The sequence below is a fragment of the Rhipicephalus sanguineus genome, chromosome 6, assembly GCF_013339695.2.
Source record: "Rhipicephalus sanguineus isolate Rsan-2018 chromosome 6, BIME_Rsan_1.4, whole genome shotgun sequence".
Taxonomy (NCBI): Eukaryota; Metazoa; Arthropoda; class Arachnida; order Ixodida; family Ixodidae; genus Rhipicephalus; species Rhipicephalus sanguineus.
The window spans coordinates 35,868,141-35,887,886 of NC_051181.1; the positions used below are offsets into that span (position 1 = coordinate 35,868,141).

Consider the following 19,746-nt stretch of genomic DNA (forward strand, 5'->3'; position numbering starts at 1 on the left):
TAGTTCCGAGATACTGGTGTCATGTAATAACAGAGCAGATGCTCACGTTTTCCAGGAAGCCCATAGAGTTTGTGTTCGGGTGTACGACAGCGAAAGGAAATATGCTAAATCTCTGCATGTATCCATTCTGTTAGTGTGCTGTGTTTTTCATGCCAAGTTCGTAAATCAAACCTGATGGCACTTGGGTTTGATATGCAAGTGAGCAGGAAAATCTTGTGAGAACAATCCTTTAATTATATACAGTCTGCATTTATTGAAAAGGCAGATACGATGACAAGTGAATTCCGTACAGTATTGCACTGCATTTTGTTGCAAACCGAATAGAATGATTTTGACAAAGTAGAACATCGTATAAAACCATTCCTCCAGCTTCAGGCAATCTTCCACACCTGCAATGAGCAATACAAGCTTACAAACAGCAAGGCAAAAACTGTGGCACTAATTCTATGCTTTAGTTCCATTACCCATTGAAAAGGTGTGCCATATGAGGGAAAGCGGATTGCACAAAATTATTTAAGTAGTGCCATACAAGGACCCAGTGGTTTATAGTCTTCATTCTTATATAAAAAGTAAGACGCAGTGCTGCAGGAATGCGGTGTCTGATAATGCCAGCAGCCTTAAAAAAAGCCTCATTAAATCTTTGCTAACAAATTTAAGAGTCTGCATGTCTTAGTTACGAACCAACATGCATCAGCCGAGTTGATATTCCTATCTCGGCAAACGCAGTAAGTTATACTTGCAACACGTCAATTTCATTCAGTGGCAACTAGTGTTCACTCACGCTCTTACACAGCAAAGTACAATGTGCTTTATTATAATGTGCAGCAATTTCACACAATCTACCCACAAGCTAATTGAGATTTTAGGAAGCCAATAGGGTCAACTATCAGATGCTTCAAAGGGTTTATTCAGTTACGAGTAAAAAGTAATCATAAACCTTTTTATTCTGTCGCAATAACCCAGTGTGGCTTCAGATATTGCCTGGCCCTGTGTGACATGACGGCGCTGCCGAGACTCTAGGAGCATGGCAGTCCATAATCAAATACCGTATTTACTCGAATCTAACGCGCACCTTTTTTCCGGAAAAACGAGCCCAAAAATCGCATGCGCGTTAGATTCGAGTACCGAAAAAAAAAAAAAAGAAACTCGGTTATCGTATTGCCATCGACATTTCAAAATGGCCGCCTCCTATGCGCTTTGGCGGCTTTGGCCATTTCTGCCATTTTTTTTCAGTTCGTACGTGTGCTGAGGAGATTGTCATCCCGTTCTGCGTTCGCATCGATGGCATGGAAGTGCCGACTCCAAATACTCGACAAGTGTACCACGATGCCGCATTTAAAAGTATAGTTATTACATGTGCAGAGAGACGGACGGAAATCGGGCCGCATCGCGGTCGTTCGGATATAGTTCGGAGTTCCCGAAACGTGCGTGCGAGACTGGCGCAAACAAAAGCAGAAGATTTGTTGCAGCAAAGCTTCACGAAAAGGTTTAAGTGGGCCAAAGCAGGGCTGGTTTCCCGAAATCGAAGAGTGTTGACAGCGACAAGGAGTTGTCCGACAGCGACGAGGACTGATCCATTACGCGACTCGTATCGCCGCCGTAGTGGTGACAGTTTTAGCGGCAAGGCCCGCTTTTTGACTTTGTTTTTTACTTTTTTGATGCTTCAGTTCTTTAAAACCCAAATACTTGTTCTTCTGAATGTGCGAAGTTTGACTCCTACGGACTTTTTTTGTTCTTTTCTCTCACGAAAAATGGGTGCGCGTTACAATCGATGTATAACTTTTTTTTTTTTTTGGTCGCGGAAAACGGGTGCGCGTTACAATCGAGGGCGCGGTAGAATCGAGTAAATACGGTAGTTTAGTGCAGCATTTATCAGGGCCCCTTCAGCCACAGTTTCCTATTGAGAAGACCAGCACTGCCATGCTAATGTGTGCATGGAATTACCGGAAAGCAGTGGCTTTTGAATGACATCGGCCTTGAAGACGCACTACAAGACAGAATAGTCCATTTTTTAACTAAAACTGGGTGGATGGAAATTTCTTTTTCATTACGTGAAAAAACTTATTTTTTTTAGCCACAAAACTTCTGCCCAGTCGCAGACTTACAACGAACACAAACTGTGAGCAACTAACGCTGAAACCAAAACCACAAGGTCCACTGCATGTCAGCATTATTTTTCATTCAGTTATAAAGAAAAAAAATATTACAGGCTGTATTAAAAGATACTGAAATACTGGAAAGAGACACCTGCTATGCTAGCAAAGACAAACATCAATGGCACCATTCTTGATGGCGTATGCTCCACTGTCCGTAAGGATTCCATCATAAGTGAGCCAGAAGTTGTAAAGAATTTCTACTTAGCCAACTACAGAAATAAAATACTACTATTAAATCTGTGACAGCATAAACAAAATTTTCTCTTCCAATATTAAAGAACCAGTATTACAATAAAACAAATGCAAGTATAGTTTTGGAAGAACAATCTATCAAATTGAGAAGTGTTTCTCTATAAAGTAATCTTCAGCAAAAGATATGTTACAAAGCTTAATATAAAGCTACACTGTATGTTAAGCCAAGCCACATTCGAGACACGCACAACCTTTATCTTGGAATTTGTATGATGGCCAACCTGTGTACATATATATATAGTGGTTTCCTTCGATGCGCCCTAATCCCTGAACATTCAATGTTTGGAAGGAACCCACTCGCACCTACCTGCCTGGCACCCAGATGTGCTGAAAAGGGCGGGATGCGTCCGCCCCAGCTAGTGTCAGACATCAGTCTGCACTCCCTGGGTGTGCGACTGCAGCTGCTCTCTGGGACAGAGGGTCAAGACAAAATGCAACCACTTGCTGTGGGCAGGAAAGAAGTGTGGCTTTATACCACTCATGGAGCTACTTATCATACAGACATATTAATCCAAAAGTGATAGATTTACAAAGAAGCAATGGATCGTTTTCCACCCAAACAGGGCAGTGTCTTGCCTGATCAGCGCTAAAAGACGCCATGAAATACCATACTTATTAACACGGAAGTGTTTTATGCCGGGGTCCACCAAGATTTCAGTGACTTATTTCCGTCACGGAAATGACGTTGAAAAAATGCACACGATCAGACAGCAAATAAAAACTTAAAGAAAACGTTTCCATGAACGGGCGTCAAACCCACGACCTCCTGGCCCGTGACAACAGGTGCCGGCCATGCTATCTACTGCGCCACCACTGCACACTCTGGAGCCTTTACAAACACACCTTTTATATCTCACACTTTCCTTTCACAGCGCTCTTGGTCGGCGGGGTGGTGTCAGGATAGCTAGGTGGGCTAGTTGGTATCACATTATGACATAAGACTTTTAGTGCAAATTAACTACTTTGTTGTGTGTCGTTTATTTGCACTCAAAGTTTTATATCATGATCGGATGGTGTCGCCGTCTGGGAGTAGTAAAGTGAAGTAATGCATCATGACCATGACCTTCGCAATTACATAGTTCCTGCAACGCATCGTTGCTATCTGTCCATCCCGTATCCAATAGGTGCCTTAACACACCGTGAGGTGGCGTCCTTAGCCCAAGCTTTGGCCTCGCTCATAGCATCCATCCATATTAAAAATAACTCTGCGACGCACGCCTGTCCCTGTAACACCCGTGTTCCTCGCTTACGCTCGTCCCAAGAAATATCGCGGCTGCGCTAGAGGGGAGACATGAAGTGCGTTGCGTTTCCCTCTAGCCCGGCCGTGGTGTTCCATTTACTCTTTAACATGCCGCAGAATGGCAACCTTAGTCGATGCTCTTCTGGCTGTCACACCGATTTCTCATATTATGCTCTCACCGTTAATGACTACAGCTACCACAAAGGTTTGTCTAATCGTTGATCATGGACGTTAGTCGTTGGGATGGAGATGTGCCACCAAGCGTGAGCTTGGGTGCATTCATGTTAAACGGTGCTATAGCTGCCAAAACACCAATAGACATTTAGCAAGCTCCCTTACATCAATGTACAGTAAGCATTCAACGACTTCTGTAAGGACACGTTTTACTTTTGTGTTACTATACCAATTCCTATGACAGATGGATCAGCCATATTTTTAAATGCGAAGCATTTCTCAGCGAACACTAGGCACTTTGAGCATTTCTATCTACATACCTATCTATCTATCTAGCCGCCTACGTCTGGGTGCTCTCATGATCGCCTTTTTGACTTGGTGTAGACCAAAATTGGCATGGGAAGGTAAGAGGGTTTGGCGAATATGACTGTCTGGTTATGACATGAATAACGTGAAAATCCTGTCGCATAGCCGTATAGCAAGGTAAGCAGGTATGCGCCACAGGTGATTGACGGTTTATATCTACCCAGGAACGGCGAAAACAGACAAAGGTCATTTAAATGCGGGAGCGTAAGGAAAACAGACGTTGACAGCACTGACCCTACAAATGCAAAGAATAAAACTCAGGATCCCAGAAGGAATCGAACTCAAGCATTCTGCGTGGTAATCAGGTATTCTACCACAGAGCCACGGCACGTCTTGAACTTGCTTTGGAAAAAACCTTATGCAGGCGTAATGTCGGTGCAGTGTCAACTGTGGTTGCAGTGCCGGCTATCTAATGTTATAACAAAGCCTTAAACATTACATATGCGCGCCTATGATACAGGTGTCATACCGGGTTAACATCAATTGCGGTTCTAGTGTTGGCTGCACTTTCGTAGAAGTTTAATAAACATTACATTTGTACAATTCGAGCAAGCTAATTCAAGCATTGCTCGACCCCGGACGAATACGCTAACAAAAGTTACGTACCATATTCACATCATCGCACTGTAAAGTGCTCTTCGTTTCGATAATACTCACGTCTGTGCTCTATAGTGAGTGTTGACGTTAAGTATACTATAAGAGACCCATGAAAGGCCACTGAAAACCAGCACATAGTGAAGCCAAGGATGCTATAGAGAATTGTACTGTTTTAAGTATATTGTATTAATTGTGATATAGATGTGAAGAAAGTAAAGGGGACGAAAATACGGCAAGTCTTTTCGTCCACTTCACATCTATATAACAATTATTAGAATACGCTTAGAACAGTGCAATTAACGTTCTCTACCCCTTCCTTGGCTTCTTTATCTGCTGGTTTTCAGTAAGGTTGTGTCAAAAAAAACGAGCCTTTGAATAATTCCCTTCCTTTTTCCTATAAACGCCAGTGTAGTCAATGTACTTGCTAAGGCCACGGTGTGCACACAACTACTACGCCTGCAAAAACATGTCAATCCACCTCCTAACGCTTGGCTCAAAGCCAAAAATTGCAGCATTGACAACTACTCCCCGAGTGCTTCGCATGAAATCGATTCCCACAAGGCGTGGGATCTGCCGAATATTTTTGCATCTTCATTCCCCTGTTCTCAGCTTTGCATGCAAATCTGGATTTGTAATGTGTGGGGCTGTGATGCCTTTCCTCTCGTTTCCACTGAACTGGTGCCATAAGCATTTACGTAAATGTTAGAGAAATTTCTCACCACACAACCATACATTTACGCGACATTCAAGAACTCCGCCACGAGTATTCTTGCTGGAGACTCTTACAAAGAAGTACATCAGCTAAGAACCATCCAACACCTGCCATCCCAAGGACTTTTAAAATGAGGAGATTTGCCACAGGGGGGGCAGGGGACACTTTTTAGCACAATGCTGTTGGTCCATTAAGCAGCCCTTCTCAGTTATGAAGATTTCATTTGACACCATGTGTATACTGCACTCAATTATTCAGCACCCATGCTTCAGATCTCAATTACAGAGGCAGGGATAAACTTTTTAATAGTGGTCAAGTGAGAGTGGCACGCTGTTTAATGCATAATGAGTGTACGGTGCACTTTGGTTTGAGACACCAATCTGTTAAACCAATGTGAAATGTCTCGGTGCACTTTGGTTTGAGACACCAATCTGTTAAACCAATGTGAAATGTCTCGGTGCACTTTGGTTTGAGACACCAATCTGTTAAACCAATGTGAAATGTCTTCAGGCTAGGCAAACAATTGGTAAAAAGCAGGTTTTATAGCTCCTATGAGAGTTTTATATTTCACTTCACTGTAACTTGGGTTAAAATGTAGACAACTCAATGAAAAGGATACATGGACTGGCTGAGATGTTGCAGCTGCAACAAAAAAAAAATTGCTCTGTCAACAATTATAACATTGGGAAAGTAACAGCACAGCAGTGACACAACATACACTCACCAGTGAATTTTCACTGCATGCACTACAATGTCATGTGGTAAAACCTTAATGGAAGCCAACAGATAATGAATAGGCTTGTGCAAACAGTAAATTTTAGGTTTGATGTGAATAGCGACCTGGTCGAATAATTTCGAAGCGAATTCTAATAGTATATATCACATATTATAAAGAAAAATGAGCATATTTGTCATGACCCAACTAACCTGCACAATATTTTTTTAAAGTTGAAACAAAGCATATGCAAATGTCATTCTTTTTGGTTCAAACGGAAGTGGAAGCAACTTTGAATAGTAGCAGGATTTGACTTTTGGTTGAATGCAAGTGATAACCTGTAAAATATGTTACATTCTAAAATTTAATATTAGTTCGTATAACGAGCTTTTAAACTTAAACAGAATGATGAATCACTGTGAGGGTAATATGTTCAGTGAACATTAAAGTGGGCTTCGTGGCAGTGCGAATTTCCCCTGGAAAGGTGTCTTCACGGTACAGTACCCCTCCACTGCAGTGACACCACCTTTACAGGGGGTTACATGTAGTTCATATATGTCCATTCATTTAGAATGCTTCAAAATTTCCAATAAATTAAATTCGTGTCAAAGTGAATTCGAATACTGTAATATTCATTCGAATAATCGCACAAGCCTAATAATGAAGTTTTCTAATGTCATGCGATTGGGAGCACATTCTTCATATTTCTAGCAGAGTTGATGCGCCAGTTGGTTCAGCATACGAATACAAAAGAAACGTTAAAATTGACACCCTACCTGTTTTTCATCAAGAGACATGTTACCCAGTTCAGAAGGTGTGGCCAAATTTGCAAGTTAAGTGGTATGCAGCAGGCTATATTCATCCAGTTTACTTAAGATTTTATGAAATTATCTGGCGTTCGAGATAACCGATTTGGAATTATCGAGGTTTTACTTTAGTGGCTATTTAATACTCAAGTCAAACATGAGGATGATTTCAAAGATGCAAATATTTAAACAACCCTAGGAATTGAGACAAGGTTAAACAGGCAAATACACACTGTATTGGATAACATAACGGAAAAGGAGAAGAGACTCACATTCTCAATGAGCTTTGTCAGGTTGTCCTTCGCCAACTGCCGTCCCTCCTCAGATTCTGGCCTGGGAGGCATGAGAGAGAACCACATGTGAGCACATTTGCTTGCGCTACCGGTGTGCCTCGCCAATGACTCAGCAAAATTAGTTGCAGTTTTTGTAGCACCCATTCCAGACACCTGCATATCAGTCACCATCAGCACTGCTCAACAAAAGGCCATTTTCTACAAGTTCTAATGAACTCTGTACAGATCTGAAAATTCGATTTTTTTTCACCCTCTTGGTGTTCATTCCTTGATAATGTTCTTATAAACATTTCTTAGCATTTTTACCTGCTTCTTTACACAGACTGCACCTGCCCAGCTGCACTTGTTGGTCTCATGGCTGAACTCCTCCCATTCAGCCCTGGTTGTTCGTTGTGCCTTTCACTGGTATCTAATTTTAAGACAAAAGCCTTAAAGGGCCCCTAAACCACCTACAATAATTTTTTTAACATTTCAAGTACTAAATGTATGCATCGAGATCAGAATGCCATATGTGGTGGTACTATGAGCTGCGGGTGTGCCACGAATTCTAAGAAACAATCCCTTGTCCTCTTTAGGCCTTTTGGTAATCCCCGGCGTGTGCAGCGACGTCACCATTCGCGTCTGGTCATGTCATCCACAAAAAAGAACCTATTTGTGCTATTGGATAGTCGCAACAAACATTTTGAACACAATTTACCTGTTCTTCCACTTACAGGCAGCCTTTTTAGCGAAAAGCATCGCCCAAGTAACGTAACCTTTGTAATGCCACTGACCTCAAAGACAAGTCATTCTAAAAAGACAGGGCGTGCAAACACGGACACAAGAAGTCGGGACACCACAAACGCCGACTAACAACTGAAGAGACGCACAACGGCGGAAAAGAAAGAAGGCACGAAAACTTATCTGCGCATGCCCATGCAACAGGCGAACCTATCAATCCGGCACGCGTGGCGGTCTACGTGGAAGATAACTGTTAAGGCATCTGAATTCATCTTTATGCGAGTTAATTGACGGTTGGCTCACGCATGCGCTACCACTATTCTCGATATGCCATGCTTCAATCATTGGGCGCGTTTCTTCATTTCTATGCCGGTACAGCACTGCGCATTCATCGAATTTTGGTGCGCACTTACACCCTGTCTTTTTAGAATGAACACTTACGAACTAGCTCAACTCTCTGTTCGACAAGTCATTTTAGTATAAAGCAGCTGCTATGCCTGAAGTCTCCTTTATTACAGAGAGTCTATCCCCACTAGTGCACGCTTTTGTAGCTTTTGAGCAAATAAAATTCAGATGCTATGGCACCAAGTGGTGGTCATGAGCATGTACAGATGAGGAAGACGAAGTGGCCAGCAGTGAAATCCCAGCTTGAAATTGGATCACTCGTGAATGTTCATCATACCATAACTTTTGTTCAAATGGGTTTAGAACATCCATTTTTGTTGCATTGCACACAGCTCCGATTCCAGATTATTGTCATAAGCCGATTTACTTGGTAACTCTCTCAGTTTAGAAAAAAATCTTGCTCCCTAAAGGGCACATGAAATATTTCTATTTTAAAAACTGCACATTATACCAGAAAAATAACTGCACATTTGAAATCGGCACACAAGTATACATAAATTCACCAAGTTTTATCAAATTCAATCAAGTAACAAAAAAATGTAAAAACAGTGTCCCCCCAAAGCAATGGCAGTACGAGTCAGCAAGTCGACAATTAGAGGTGAAATGAGATTAATCACTAGAAGGCAGCATGCCAATAACCACTAATGGTGACAATGTCAGCGAACATGTGATGATGTGACAGGCAATGAGGAGATGTGCTTGAAGATGATAGTGGCAGGGTGCAGCAAGAAAGGATGAGCACCTAGATGTTTCCTGCCAGACTTTAAACCACATCAAAATTGTACTCTTGCATCTGCAGCACTCGGCACCTCAGGTGTCCAGACAATTGTTTAGTTGCAACAAGCATAAGGTTTAATGGTCAATACAATAATTATGGTGAAGATATGGACGAAACTTGTGAACACCCCAAACTATAACAACGCATTGCTCCTCTGTTATTGAGGAGTTCTGTTCTGTAGCCATTATTTTGCAACTTGTGCATGCAACTACTCTTTTCGTGAAGCATTATCACGCTGTAGAAAGACGGTGCATATCCAGTGGCCGCTAACATCAATGAGCCAAAAAGTAGCAGTGCACTTGTCAGTCCGAGTGAATGCAGTGACCTAGATCAGCAGCAGGTGTAGTCGTGATGCAGTCCCAGAAAAGTGACAAGTGAAGCTACGAAAGTAGGACAACAAACCCAGGAAACTCCACAAGTGTTTCCGATGTTCTGGACAAGGAAAGCGAATTACAGCTTAGTTAGGGTCTGGCCAGATGGCCTCCTTGGTGACAAGGTGACCCAACACTTTGATTATTACGCTGCAAAAGCTGCAGTTCTTTGGTGGTGCTGAAGTCCAATGTTAGAAATGCATGTGAAAACTCAGTCCAAATGCTCAAGGTGCCAACGAAAAGTGGAAGAAAGATATGACTTCATCAAGAAAGTGCACCCCCCCCCCCCCAGTACGGTGCCACTTGGTGATGATGAGTACAAACAGATAAGGCAGATGAATTACACATGTAGTCCTCACAATAATACAACACGCAAGTGTGCTCACCCGCAGTGTTCTTGCTGAGCGTTGAGCTCGAAATGGAGGCGGGCCAGTCGCTCTTGCTGCTCTCGCACATGCTCCATTTTCTCAAAAGTGCAGTCCTTACCTGCAAGGTAGCCTCAAATGTGCTCACAGCCAACACTTGCTAACAGTTTTTAAAAACAAAACTGTTGGCAAAAACATGACAAGCAGATGGTTATCTAATTAGATACAGCTTTAAAAACAACTAATGTTACTTTGCCAGCTCTGAAATCATGCCACGAGGTTTCAGTTAAGTATCAACTGGCTCGTTGCACAGTTTTCCCACATGGGGTGTCTTCAGCAGGACATCCCAATTAAGCAGGATTGCATAACGTACAGCCATCATTCAGCAGGGTACAGATGCTTCAAGCACTGAAGGCATGTTTGAAATTTACTCCATTGCATATTTTTCACAGTGCAAGCACATGAGATACACAGATTTAATATCCAGAGGTAGTAGCGCTCCATACACCCGAAGCTAAATGTGTTAAGTAATAAGATTACGGTTTACTTTGCATGAGAAGAACAGAAACCTCGTGACAAAACTAGAGCATGTTAGTACACTGAATGTGGTAAGCACTGAGACAGACGCCATTCCTGGTGTGCGTGCTTGGGGCACTTACAATAGACCACACGGATAATAAACTTATTATCAAAGAAAAACAAAAAAAAAGCTGGTTCTGATCAGCCAGGAGACACCTTAAACGACAAAGATAAAAAGACACTACAGTCTCTAATGCAAACCAACAGGTTTTTCTTACCAAAGGCCTGCAGCTTTCCCGAGTGGAAGTCGTGCAGCAGCTGCAACAGGCCCTGCTCCATCTGTCGCACGTCCGTGACGTCTGTGAGGAACGAGTGCTGCTCGCAGGCTGCATTGCCCGAACGCCCTTCAGTCTCGGCTGCTGCACAGAGTGCATTCAAAGAAGCTTTCACCCTGGGCTTGGTGACAGTGATACAAAAGGCACGAGATTACTTCAGAACAACATGCCTGCAATGGTGTATTGGCACAAATTTCAAGGAATACCAGTTCAGCCTCCTACAAAGTTTTTCCGTCAAATTAACGGAGTTTTGGGCACATACTTCAATCTCGAACAATTTAGCATTTTTCTCAAATGTGGCTTAACATACACTAAAGAACGACTCTAATCAATAGAGACAAGATTATTCACAATTCGATGTCATTATATTTTTAAAAAAGGGGAGGCTAAAAAAAACAAATTAAGTTCACACTTTACATTCCGAAATTACAATCTAATTGTGAAGCATGCCACAGCGCCCTTTGGCCCCATCAACATATGGCTACTACAACCAGGAATGTCATGCTCAACAGTGCAATCCCACATGGGAATGATTACTAGCTAAAATCTATTTTCTCACATAACCTCAGTGAGAGTAGCAAATGTGGTGTCAGACTTCCATGTACTCACTTGTTTTAGCCAACATGGTTACAAAAAAAAAACATGGTTGATCCCTCCGTCATAGGAATCGGTATAACACGAAAGTAAAACATGTCCTTACTGAAGCAGTTGAATGTTTACTGTACATTGCTATAAGAGAGCTTGCTCAATGTATACTGGTGTTTGGCAGCTACAGCACCATTTAACGTGGATGCACCCACGTTGACGATTGGTGGCACATCTGCATCCCGACGACTGACGTCTATGATCAACGATTAGACAAACCTTGTGGTAGCTGTAGTAGTTAACGGTGAGAGCATAAGAGAAATCAGTGCGACAGCCAGAAGAGCGTCGACTGATGTCGCCATTCCGCGGCACGTTAAAGAGTAAACAGAACACCACGGCCAGACTAGAGGGACACGCAACACGTGTTGCGTCTCCCCTCTAGCCCAGCCGCGATATTTCTCGGGGCGAGCGTAAGCAGGGAACGTGGTGTTACAGAGGCAGGTGTGAACCACAGAGCTATTTTTAATATGGATGGATGCTACGAGTGAGGCCGAAGCTTCAGCCAAGGTCGCCACCTTGCGGTGTGTTAAGGCATTGATAAAATTGCACTTCTATTGGAAACATGCCAAATGGGACGGGCGCATAGCAATGACGCATTGCAAGAGCGAAGGACACAGTCATGATGCATTACTTCACTTTACTGCTCTCGGAGGGCGACACCACCTCGCCGACCAAGAGCACTGTGAGAGGAAAGTGTGAGATATAAAAGGCGCGTTTGTAAAGCCTCCAGAGTCTGTGATTGAGCCACAGTGGATAGCGTGCCGGCATCAGTTGTCACGGATGGAGAGGTCATAGGTTTGACTCCCGTTGATGGAACTTTTTTCTTCAACTTTTCTATGCCATCTGATCTGGTGCTTTTTTTCTACTTTATTTCCAGCACAAAATCCTTTCATGTTAAACCCGTCAAGATTTAGAAAGTGTGGGTTCTTTAGAACACGAAGCAGTTACCAATAGATTGGATCCAAGCTGACAGCATGGAAAGCTTGTACAGGAGCCTCAGGCCAACACTTTTCATCTTCACTTCATCCTCAAAGTGTTCCTTGCATACTACAAGGCTATTACTGCCAGGTGAGCTACAGTTCTTCACAATGTGCACATTTCACAATCACTTCCACTCAAAAAAAAAAAAGAAACATGCAAATATGCTGGTCCTTGCTGGAAGTACTTCCCAACTGTGGATATGTAGATAGTTTGCGGGGTTTAATTATTTGTCTCTGACAAATGCCATTTTTCTCACGTCATAAAGAACACCAGTATTATTGTGTGAATGAAATAAGGGGAATTGATCAAGAGCTCATTTTATTTGTTAGACAAAACCTAATGAGGTATTATACGTGAGGATGGTTTTTATTTCCTGTGCAACTGAGTTTTCACCACAAGACAACCTTTTTATTAGAAATACTTGATTAGGGCAACCTCACTGCACTGTTTTGAATCCTTTCAAAAGGCGGATCGTCAAAGAAAGAAGGGGGATCATCGAAACGTAGCAAATGCCCATCTGTCACTTTCATTTTCATTCAGCCAATCTTTCAATCCGTTTTCACACAGGGACATTCGAGACAGGCGGAGACCTCTCGGTCCAAGTGATTGCTCGAGCAAATGCAAGCTCGCACTCCCATAGCGGAAAAAAAAATAAACACAGCTGTGTGCGCAGGAAACGAGTGCCGTTCCATCCCCGGACAGCATATGAGCAGCACTACTATGTGCACACACACGCCATTCCACAGCATGCGAATGCAAGTGCCCATCGGTTCGTCACTGGTCGGCATGCGCTAGAAAGGAGTCATGAGCTCACGTGTTGAAAATGGCGGCGAGAAGCATAGTGTGTTCTTCTGCGATTTCCGTAGTATGGAAGACGTTGGCCGATACTTTAAGAAGGGTTGCTTGTCACTCGGCAAGAAGCTGTATGTAGGTAGACACGTGTACTGTGTGAAAGCAGTATTGCCGAGTGCAACGTGGCCATCCGACATTGTCAGGAAATGCACGGCACAAATGATAACCATGGAGCACGATGTACCACTGGAGGCGAGTTTTCATTTTTTCAATGCCTGTGAGTATCGGAAATGATGCTGCTAAATATGCCAGGTGCCGAGTGATCAAACTATTTGTTTTCAACAAAGTGGATGCTACAAATGCGTGCCTGGCTCCATAACTGCTGTTTGGACTGGCAAGAAATATTGTTTACAGGTGGGTGCAAAAGGAGCACATGAGAGGAAAATGATAGACAAAGTCCGGGTTATTGTTTATCGTGTACATCACACGGCTGTGATCCAACGTTGTCTCCTTTCATTTTCTTACAGCAATTTTCCCAAGGAAACTGGCAGAATTTAAATTTCCAGGTAGTTGTTTTCCAATGATGTTCCTTTGGCTGCTGTGGCGGCCATACGCGCAGAATTAGGATGGAGTACCGGACTTAGGCGACTTTTCACGTCTTATCGGCGAGGTGCTATGCTACTCTATTGCGACTGCGAGCAACCAACCACAAACCTAACTTTGCCGCTGCCTGCGATAGATGACGGTACCAGCTCAGCTCGAAACAGCAGTGCATTAACTCCACGTCTAGTTGGGCAATAATATTAAGTAGAGAGCGATCGCTTATTTTTTTTCCAGTCACCACTACAGAAAATATATAGTTTAGGATAGCCCAATCTACAAAGGCGTTCTTGGTGGGCGGGAGGTCCTTGCTAAAGGTCCCTGACTTGTCTTTTGAAAAGTAAGGACATGTAAGCACCATAGGACACTTGCCCTACGGTCCTTTATAAGGCCTTGCAAAAACTTTTTTATACTTAACAGTGACGCCGTGGAAGTGAACTTTCGCTACTACAGTACTTTTAGGCCACCATGGTCACCGTGACGCTTTCCATTGGGCTTCGTCCACACAGGGGTTTCGCTTCGTTTTCTTGATCATTTGAAGCAGCGTGCACCGTTTTGGCTCACGCAAACAGGCCAGGGCGCGTCATTCCAGTTATAATAGCTTTGAACTGTAGATATCCACAATCTCACCTTACGAAAGAAATTTCGCCAGTAGTTGGCAGCATGTCGAAAGGGTGTTCTATACCTTTGCCGTTCCTGCGTCGTGGCGTGGGCTTGAACTCCATCTTGGGCCTCTCAGACTCCGACATGACCCGAGCGAGCGGCGACTTGGAGAGATGCCGCTCGCTCTCGGCCCGGGCTGGTTCGCTGCTCGAACTGGGGTGTAGGAAGGCAGCAGCAGGTGCCGCCGATGCCGCCGATGTAGTCGGCACCTCGACTGACTCTGCGCCGGCCGCCGCCGCTGCGTTGCTGTCCATCGCCAGTCGGAGGTAGCCGGCCTTACTGGTGCTTTCCTTCAGGCGCAACATTTATGCTCTCTCTCCCAAACAGACAGGAATGTCATTACACAGGTGGACCGGACTGACAGCCCGTCATGTGTTGTCATCGAGGCGTACAACCAGTACAACTTACAAGGTCTCGGGTCTGCTCTGTCGCCGCTAGGGGTATGCCTGGGTGTGTTTTTTGCACAGCCTCCGAGATGTGGCAGCAAAGTGCGCGAAATCACAGAGGCCGTGCTTATTGCCGCCTGCTACAATTACACGCCGACAGGCGGCGAGAGCAGCGTTTTAAAGGTTTCTGCTGACATGCGTCAGAGCTCCATCCATCTAATAGGTGTGCTTTTTTTGCTTCATGGTGTTCCGCGGTCTTCGGTATTTCGTGCAGTCCAGGCGGACAGTCTCGCAATCCCTCCGATTCCTCCGTGAACGTCGCAGTACGGAAGTCCGTCTCGGCGATTAGATTGTGCGGTGTCGAGTAGATACTCAGCCAACTCAGCGCGACAATCACTACTTTTGGATGGTGCCGTGTTGAACGACGTCGCTCATGTCCCAGCTTTCCAAGGAGTCGGGCGTCGACCTGAACTTCGACGAAATAATGGCCTCATCGTTGTCACTGGAGGACCCGACCACGCCGTACAGTTTCTACGAGGTGAAGGATCGCACCGTCGTGCCGTCGTTGCCTCCACAGTGCGCGAGGTAAGGCGCGATAAGCCTAACACGCGCGCGTGTGCGCTGCTTCGCATTGCGAGCGTGTCCGTCAGTAGTTCCGAGTGGCGCGCCCTGGCTGGACAGCTAGTGCGTGTCATGCTTGGCTATTGCGCCTGCGGCAGGGAGAAACTCCGCGACGTCGTCGGCCGAGCATTGTTGCGCAAGCGTCGTCGATGTTGCACTCTGTTTTGTTTACGAACGAACACTTCACAGCTGACTGCTGCGGGTAGCACTGCTCCGCGAAATGAGTCATAGCCGATCTCCGGTGCTTTTCTTTCGCGACGGGCCCACGACTCGTTTCGGTTGACGCTTCAGTTTGTGCGATAACTGAGCGGGAGCAAAAGCCACGTCGTCGTTTGTTTACAACGTAAGTCTCCTTTTACCGAGGTGAAAGCGAAAGTGACCTTTCATCGATGTCTTCCGCGATAGGAGCCGTCGGTTTCGTCATTTACTACAAGGCGCTACTCATCTGGAAGCTGAGTTGAACATCGACAGGGCGTAATTGGCATAATGGTTTTGCGCGAGCCAGTGCAGGTTTTAACAACTGTTGCCTCAAGCGCGGCAACAGCGAGTTCAATGAGCTGTACTCCCCGTTCAGAAACTTCCAAAAATGGCGACGCAGTTGGTTTTGTGACTAAACATCCGCGACCCTTGCTTTGTCTGATATAATCAGATCAGCAGAAGACGGGGAATAGATCGAAGGACCTCTCCCGTTTTTTTTCTTTTCTTTTGTTGTTGTTGTTAGACAGAGTCAAGGAAAGGTTGCAGTTTTTGGTTGGACTGGAGTTATCACGAGGCGAATGAATGAAACTTGACGAAAAAACAACTTGCCGCCGGTGGGGAGCGAGCCCACAACCTCTGCGTTGATGCTCTGCCAACTGAGCTACGGCGATGGTCGTTCCCCCGTTCACTTCCTTGAATATTTCTGTATGCGTAGCCATGACAGTCAATGTGGAACATTCCTTTTGCCATATCACGTATCAAGTGATCAGTATGACGTCGCAACCAGCCAATAAACCCTTATGTGCAACTTAAAAGCATCAGATGTCCAGGGCTGAGATGCTCACTAGGAAATGAATGAAAAGTTCATTGCTCTTTTCACAGAAGATGAATGGATAAGGCCTTCAGATCAGGCGGTGGCTCATGACACCTAGCCGTGAAGCATGCGTTGTACTTAGGGAAGGGTTGAATTTCACCCCTGCCTTAATTTTAGTCACCAATCAGATAACCTCCATTTAGTTATTTCTCCTGTCCCTAATCACCAATGCTATGAAAATATTAACCCCCTTGCTTACTGTAGGGTGAAGCTTTTTACAGAAAGAGGGTGTTCAGCCGTTTCCTCTTCGCGCCCACATGCACTGCATAACGTGCCTATCCCCTCACACTTGGCTCGGTACGTCCTAGTCTGCAATATTCCTGTTCTGGCTTCAAACAAGAGACGCACGCCTAGGATTATCACAGATCTTTTATTTGGCAATTTACTGCTTGAAAGTTCTGTATAGTCCTGTATAGTTCTGCATATTCCGTGCTACGCAACACCATCTGGCAAAATTAATGTTCCACATTCATGGCCATGGCCGTGCATATGGTGCTGGCTAACACAGAAATATCCACAAAAGTGGACAAGGGGGAGAGGCTGCTACCATAGCTTAGATGGTAGAGCATCACGTACATTATGGAAAGGTTGTGGGTTTGGTGCCCACAGACGGCAAGTTGTCTGTTTGCTTCATTGTTGTTTAGTTTCCATTTACCTGAATTACTGCACCTAACTACTACAGTTAACGGGACTATGCTTACTTTGGCTTCATGTAGCATAAGGTCCTATCGATTCACCATCACCACTTGAACCAGTTCATGAAGTGCTGCACCCCGCCATTTGTTTCAGTGGTGCAGTTCTCTGAACCGTGCCATTAGTTTTGAGAGGTGCAGCGCTGGTTCCCAAGTTCTCCGCACCTTCCCGGATAACGGTGCCAACTTGGTGCAAACACGTGGGTGGGAAGCAGCATTGGAGCAGGTGACACAGCACAAAGGCGTAGATGCTGTCTGAACTCCACTTACGTGCGTGTGCTGTGTATGATGCAATGTAGGGTGTGTTTTACACATCACAAGCCAACCACGTGTGCAGTTCGCAACCTGTCAAACTCGTGTAATTATGCAGGAAAAACATAAAGCTTGCACCTGAGTCTGCACCACTCAACTCAAGCTGTACACTGTCGTCCTTTATGAAAGGGAACACGTGAGCGCACGGCCTGAGCTCTGCTGGGGCTGCCTACAGTGCCATCAATCGACAGCGAAAGAAAGCGCACCCGCTTTTGGCGTCATCTATTGGCAAACAAAATAACGAGTCATGGCCGGTGGACAAGCGCTGCTAGATTACGCTCCCGCTTCGGTCGCGCAGCGGGCGATGCCGCCAAAAGCGGACGTGCTTTCTTCAGCTCTCGGTTGATGGTGCTGTACGCTAGCTGTCGCAGCGCGCAGGCCGCGCGCTCGCGTGTTCCCTTTCATAAAGGACGACAGTGTACATTTTACAAACTCCACATGCACTTCCTTGAACTGGTTCGTGGTCGTGCAGGTTAATCGAATGGATCTACAGTCAAGTGAGCATTTATTTGCTAGTTTCGTAGGGTTGTCAGGTGCTAACGGAAGGACCTGTCAAATGTTGTTTCGCATGACAGTAACCCAAAAATAGCCAAGCACAATCAGTAAATACAACCCAAACTAGTGAAAGATAGAATGTAAGCGTAGAAAAGTTATTATGCATATTACAGAGGCACAGAACGTAAGCAAAGACTAGGAGGACGCTTGAGCTTTGCCTTCAAGAGTAGAATGCGATAGCATAATTGGGCTTCCTGCACATCGCCTTCAATCGTGCCACAAGTAAAGGAACATTTGTGTGCATAACATTGGCCGTTTCAAACTATTCTTGAATGCCTACTACAAGTACAGTTTTGAAGTGCCTACTACGCCATAATTCTTCCTTATGCGAATTGGCACAGTACCCACTACGCGTCCGTAAGGTACCATGCACAGTGCAATGGAGGGGCAGCTTTAAACCACCCGCCCGTTGCACACTTCTCATGTTTTTTCACCTGGTGCGATTCTACGATTGTGCCACACAATATTACATGCATTAAGGAGACTCCTTCCACTACGTGACATTTTTACGTTTTTTTACGAAGCAGTTTCAGGCAGTAGAGTGGCTCTGTGGTAGAACACCTGCTTGCCTCCCAGACGGCCTGGGTTTGATTCTCACTCGAACCTAAGATTTTTATTATTTATTTTATTTGGATCTTTCTCAAATTTTCGCTCTCGGACAATGCAGATTTTTAGCTCACAACTGACGATGCCAACGCCGACACTGGAATTTCTGTGAAACGAGCTTTTTAACGCTGTCGCTTTAAAGGGACACTAAAGAGCAAAACGATTTTTCTCGCATTAGTAAAGTAGTCTTCCACGATACCAAAAACACCACGCTTGCTGCGAGAAGACGCTTAATAAGCGAGAAAACGCGCAAAAAGAAAATGCAGGTGGCGACGCCACCTTGGAATTCGTGCACCATTTGCCGTGACGTCACATATTTTTGATGGTGCCTGCTTGGCCCTACGTAGTTCCTAATCGGTTAAATCAAAGTACATTGTCCTCTGAGGGGGCCAGAGACTTGACATACCAAGTTTGGGGTAATTTCTTCGAGCCAGTGGCGCTAAAATACGTTGAATGCTCTCTGAAATCTTTTACGTCACGAATTACAAAGTTCGGCGGGAAATTTAAAAATGAAACTTTGAACTTGGTTTTCTCCTCTAATAATAAACCTATGGTGGTGAAATAAACTACACAAGAGTTCTCCGAGCACGCTTTATCAATCTAAACCAATTCATTGTTTCTCTTTAGTGTCCCTTTAATATTCTTGGATGATTTCTTTGCAAAACATTTAAATCGGTGTCCAGATATCGGTAGGTGTTTCGGTGCCAGCCGCTGTGCACGCATACGCCCTGGGGTACTTCATCTTTTCAAATAAATAAATTTTGGGATGGTACCAGTTCCCTACGACACCGCTTTTTGCTCCACAAACTGAATTTTACGGACATGAGGTCCTCACATTTTCAGCACCGTCCTATTTTTAAATTTCATGAGCAGATTGAATAACCACTTGGCAGAGGCACGCAGCAAACAAAACATACAGAGCAAGACACGAATGGAAACATGCTTGTTCTGGCACTGCTTTCTGCAGTGGCATAAATTAAGAAAAATCACAAGGGGGAACGCACATCTTGCCATGGT

The 19,746-nt window shown here is 44.6% G+C and overlaps 2 protein-coding genes across 11 annotated transcripts in view; one reads left to right on the plus strand and one right to left on the minus strand.

The window, feature by feature from the left end:
• Positions 1–211: 211 nt before the first annotated feature.
• Positions 212–19,746, minus strand: part of LOC119395691 (coiled-coil domain-containing protein 28B) — a 72,581-nt gene continuing 53,046 nt past the window's right edge. For 2 of the 6 annotated variants that reach the window (XM_049416748.1, XM_049416746.1), the window contains exons 3-7: positions 9,972–10,071; positions 7,291–7,351; positions 6,117–6,139; positions 2,716–2,816; positions 212–389 (exon numbers count right to left, since the gene is read on the minus strand). In XM_049416748.1, the coding sequence (XP_049272705.1) occupies positions 2,771–2,816; positions 6,117–6,139; positions 7,291–7,351; positions 9,972–10,071 (230 nt within the window). In that variant the 3' untranslated portion in view covers positions 212–389; positions 2,716–2,770. Of the gene's footprint in view, positions 390–2,715; positions 2,817–6,116; positions 6,140–7,290; positions 7,352–9,971; positions 10,072–10,747; positions 10,889–14,507; positions 14,893–19,746 lie in introns of those variants that run through there. The other 4 variants (XM_037662695.2, XM_037662694.2, XM_049416747.1 and 1 more) reach the window with 4 other exon arrangements.
• The window catches only part of LOC119395693 (transcription factor E3), a 152,373-nt gene continuing 147,650 nt past the window's right edge, over positions 15,024–19,746 (plus strand). The window contains exon 1 of one of the 5 annotated variants that reach the window (XM_049416744.1): positions 15,024–15,456. In XM_049416744.1, the coding sequence (XP_049272701.1) occupies positions 15,305–15,456 (152 nt within the window). In that variant the 5' untranslated portion in view covers positions 15,024–15,304. The remainder of the gene's footprint in view (positions 15,457–19,746) is intronic. The other 4 variants (XM_049416741.1, XM_049416743.1, XM_049416742.1 and 1 more) reach the window with 4 other exon arrangements.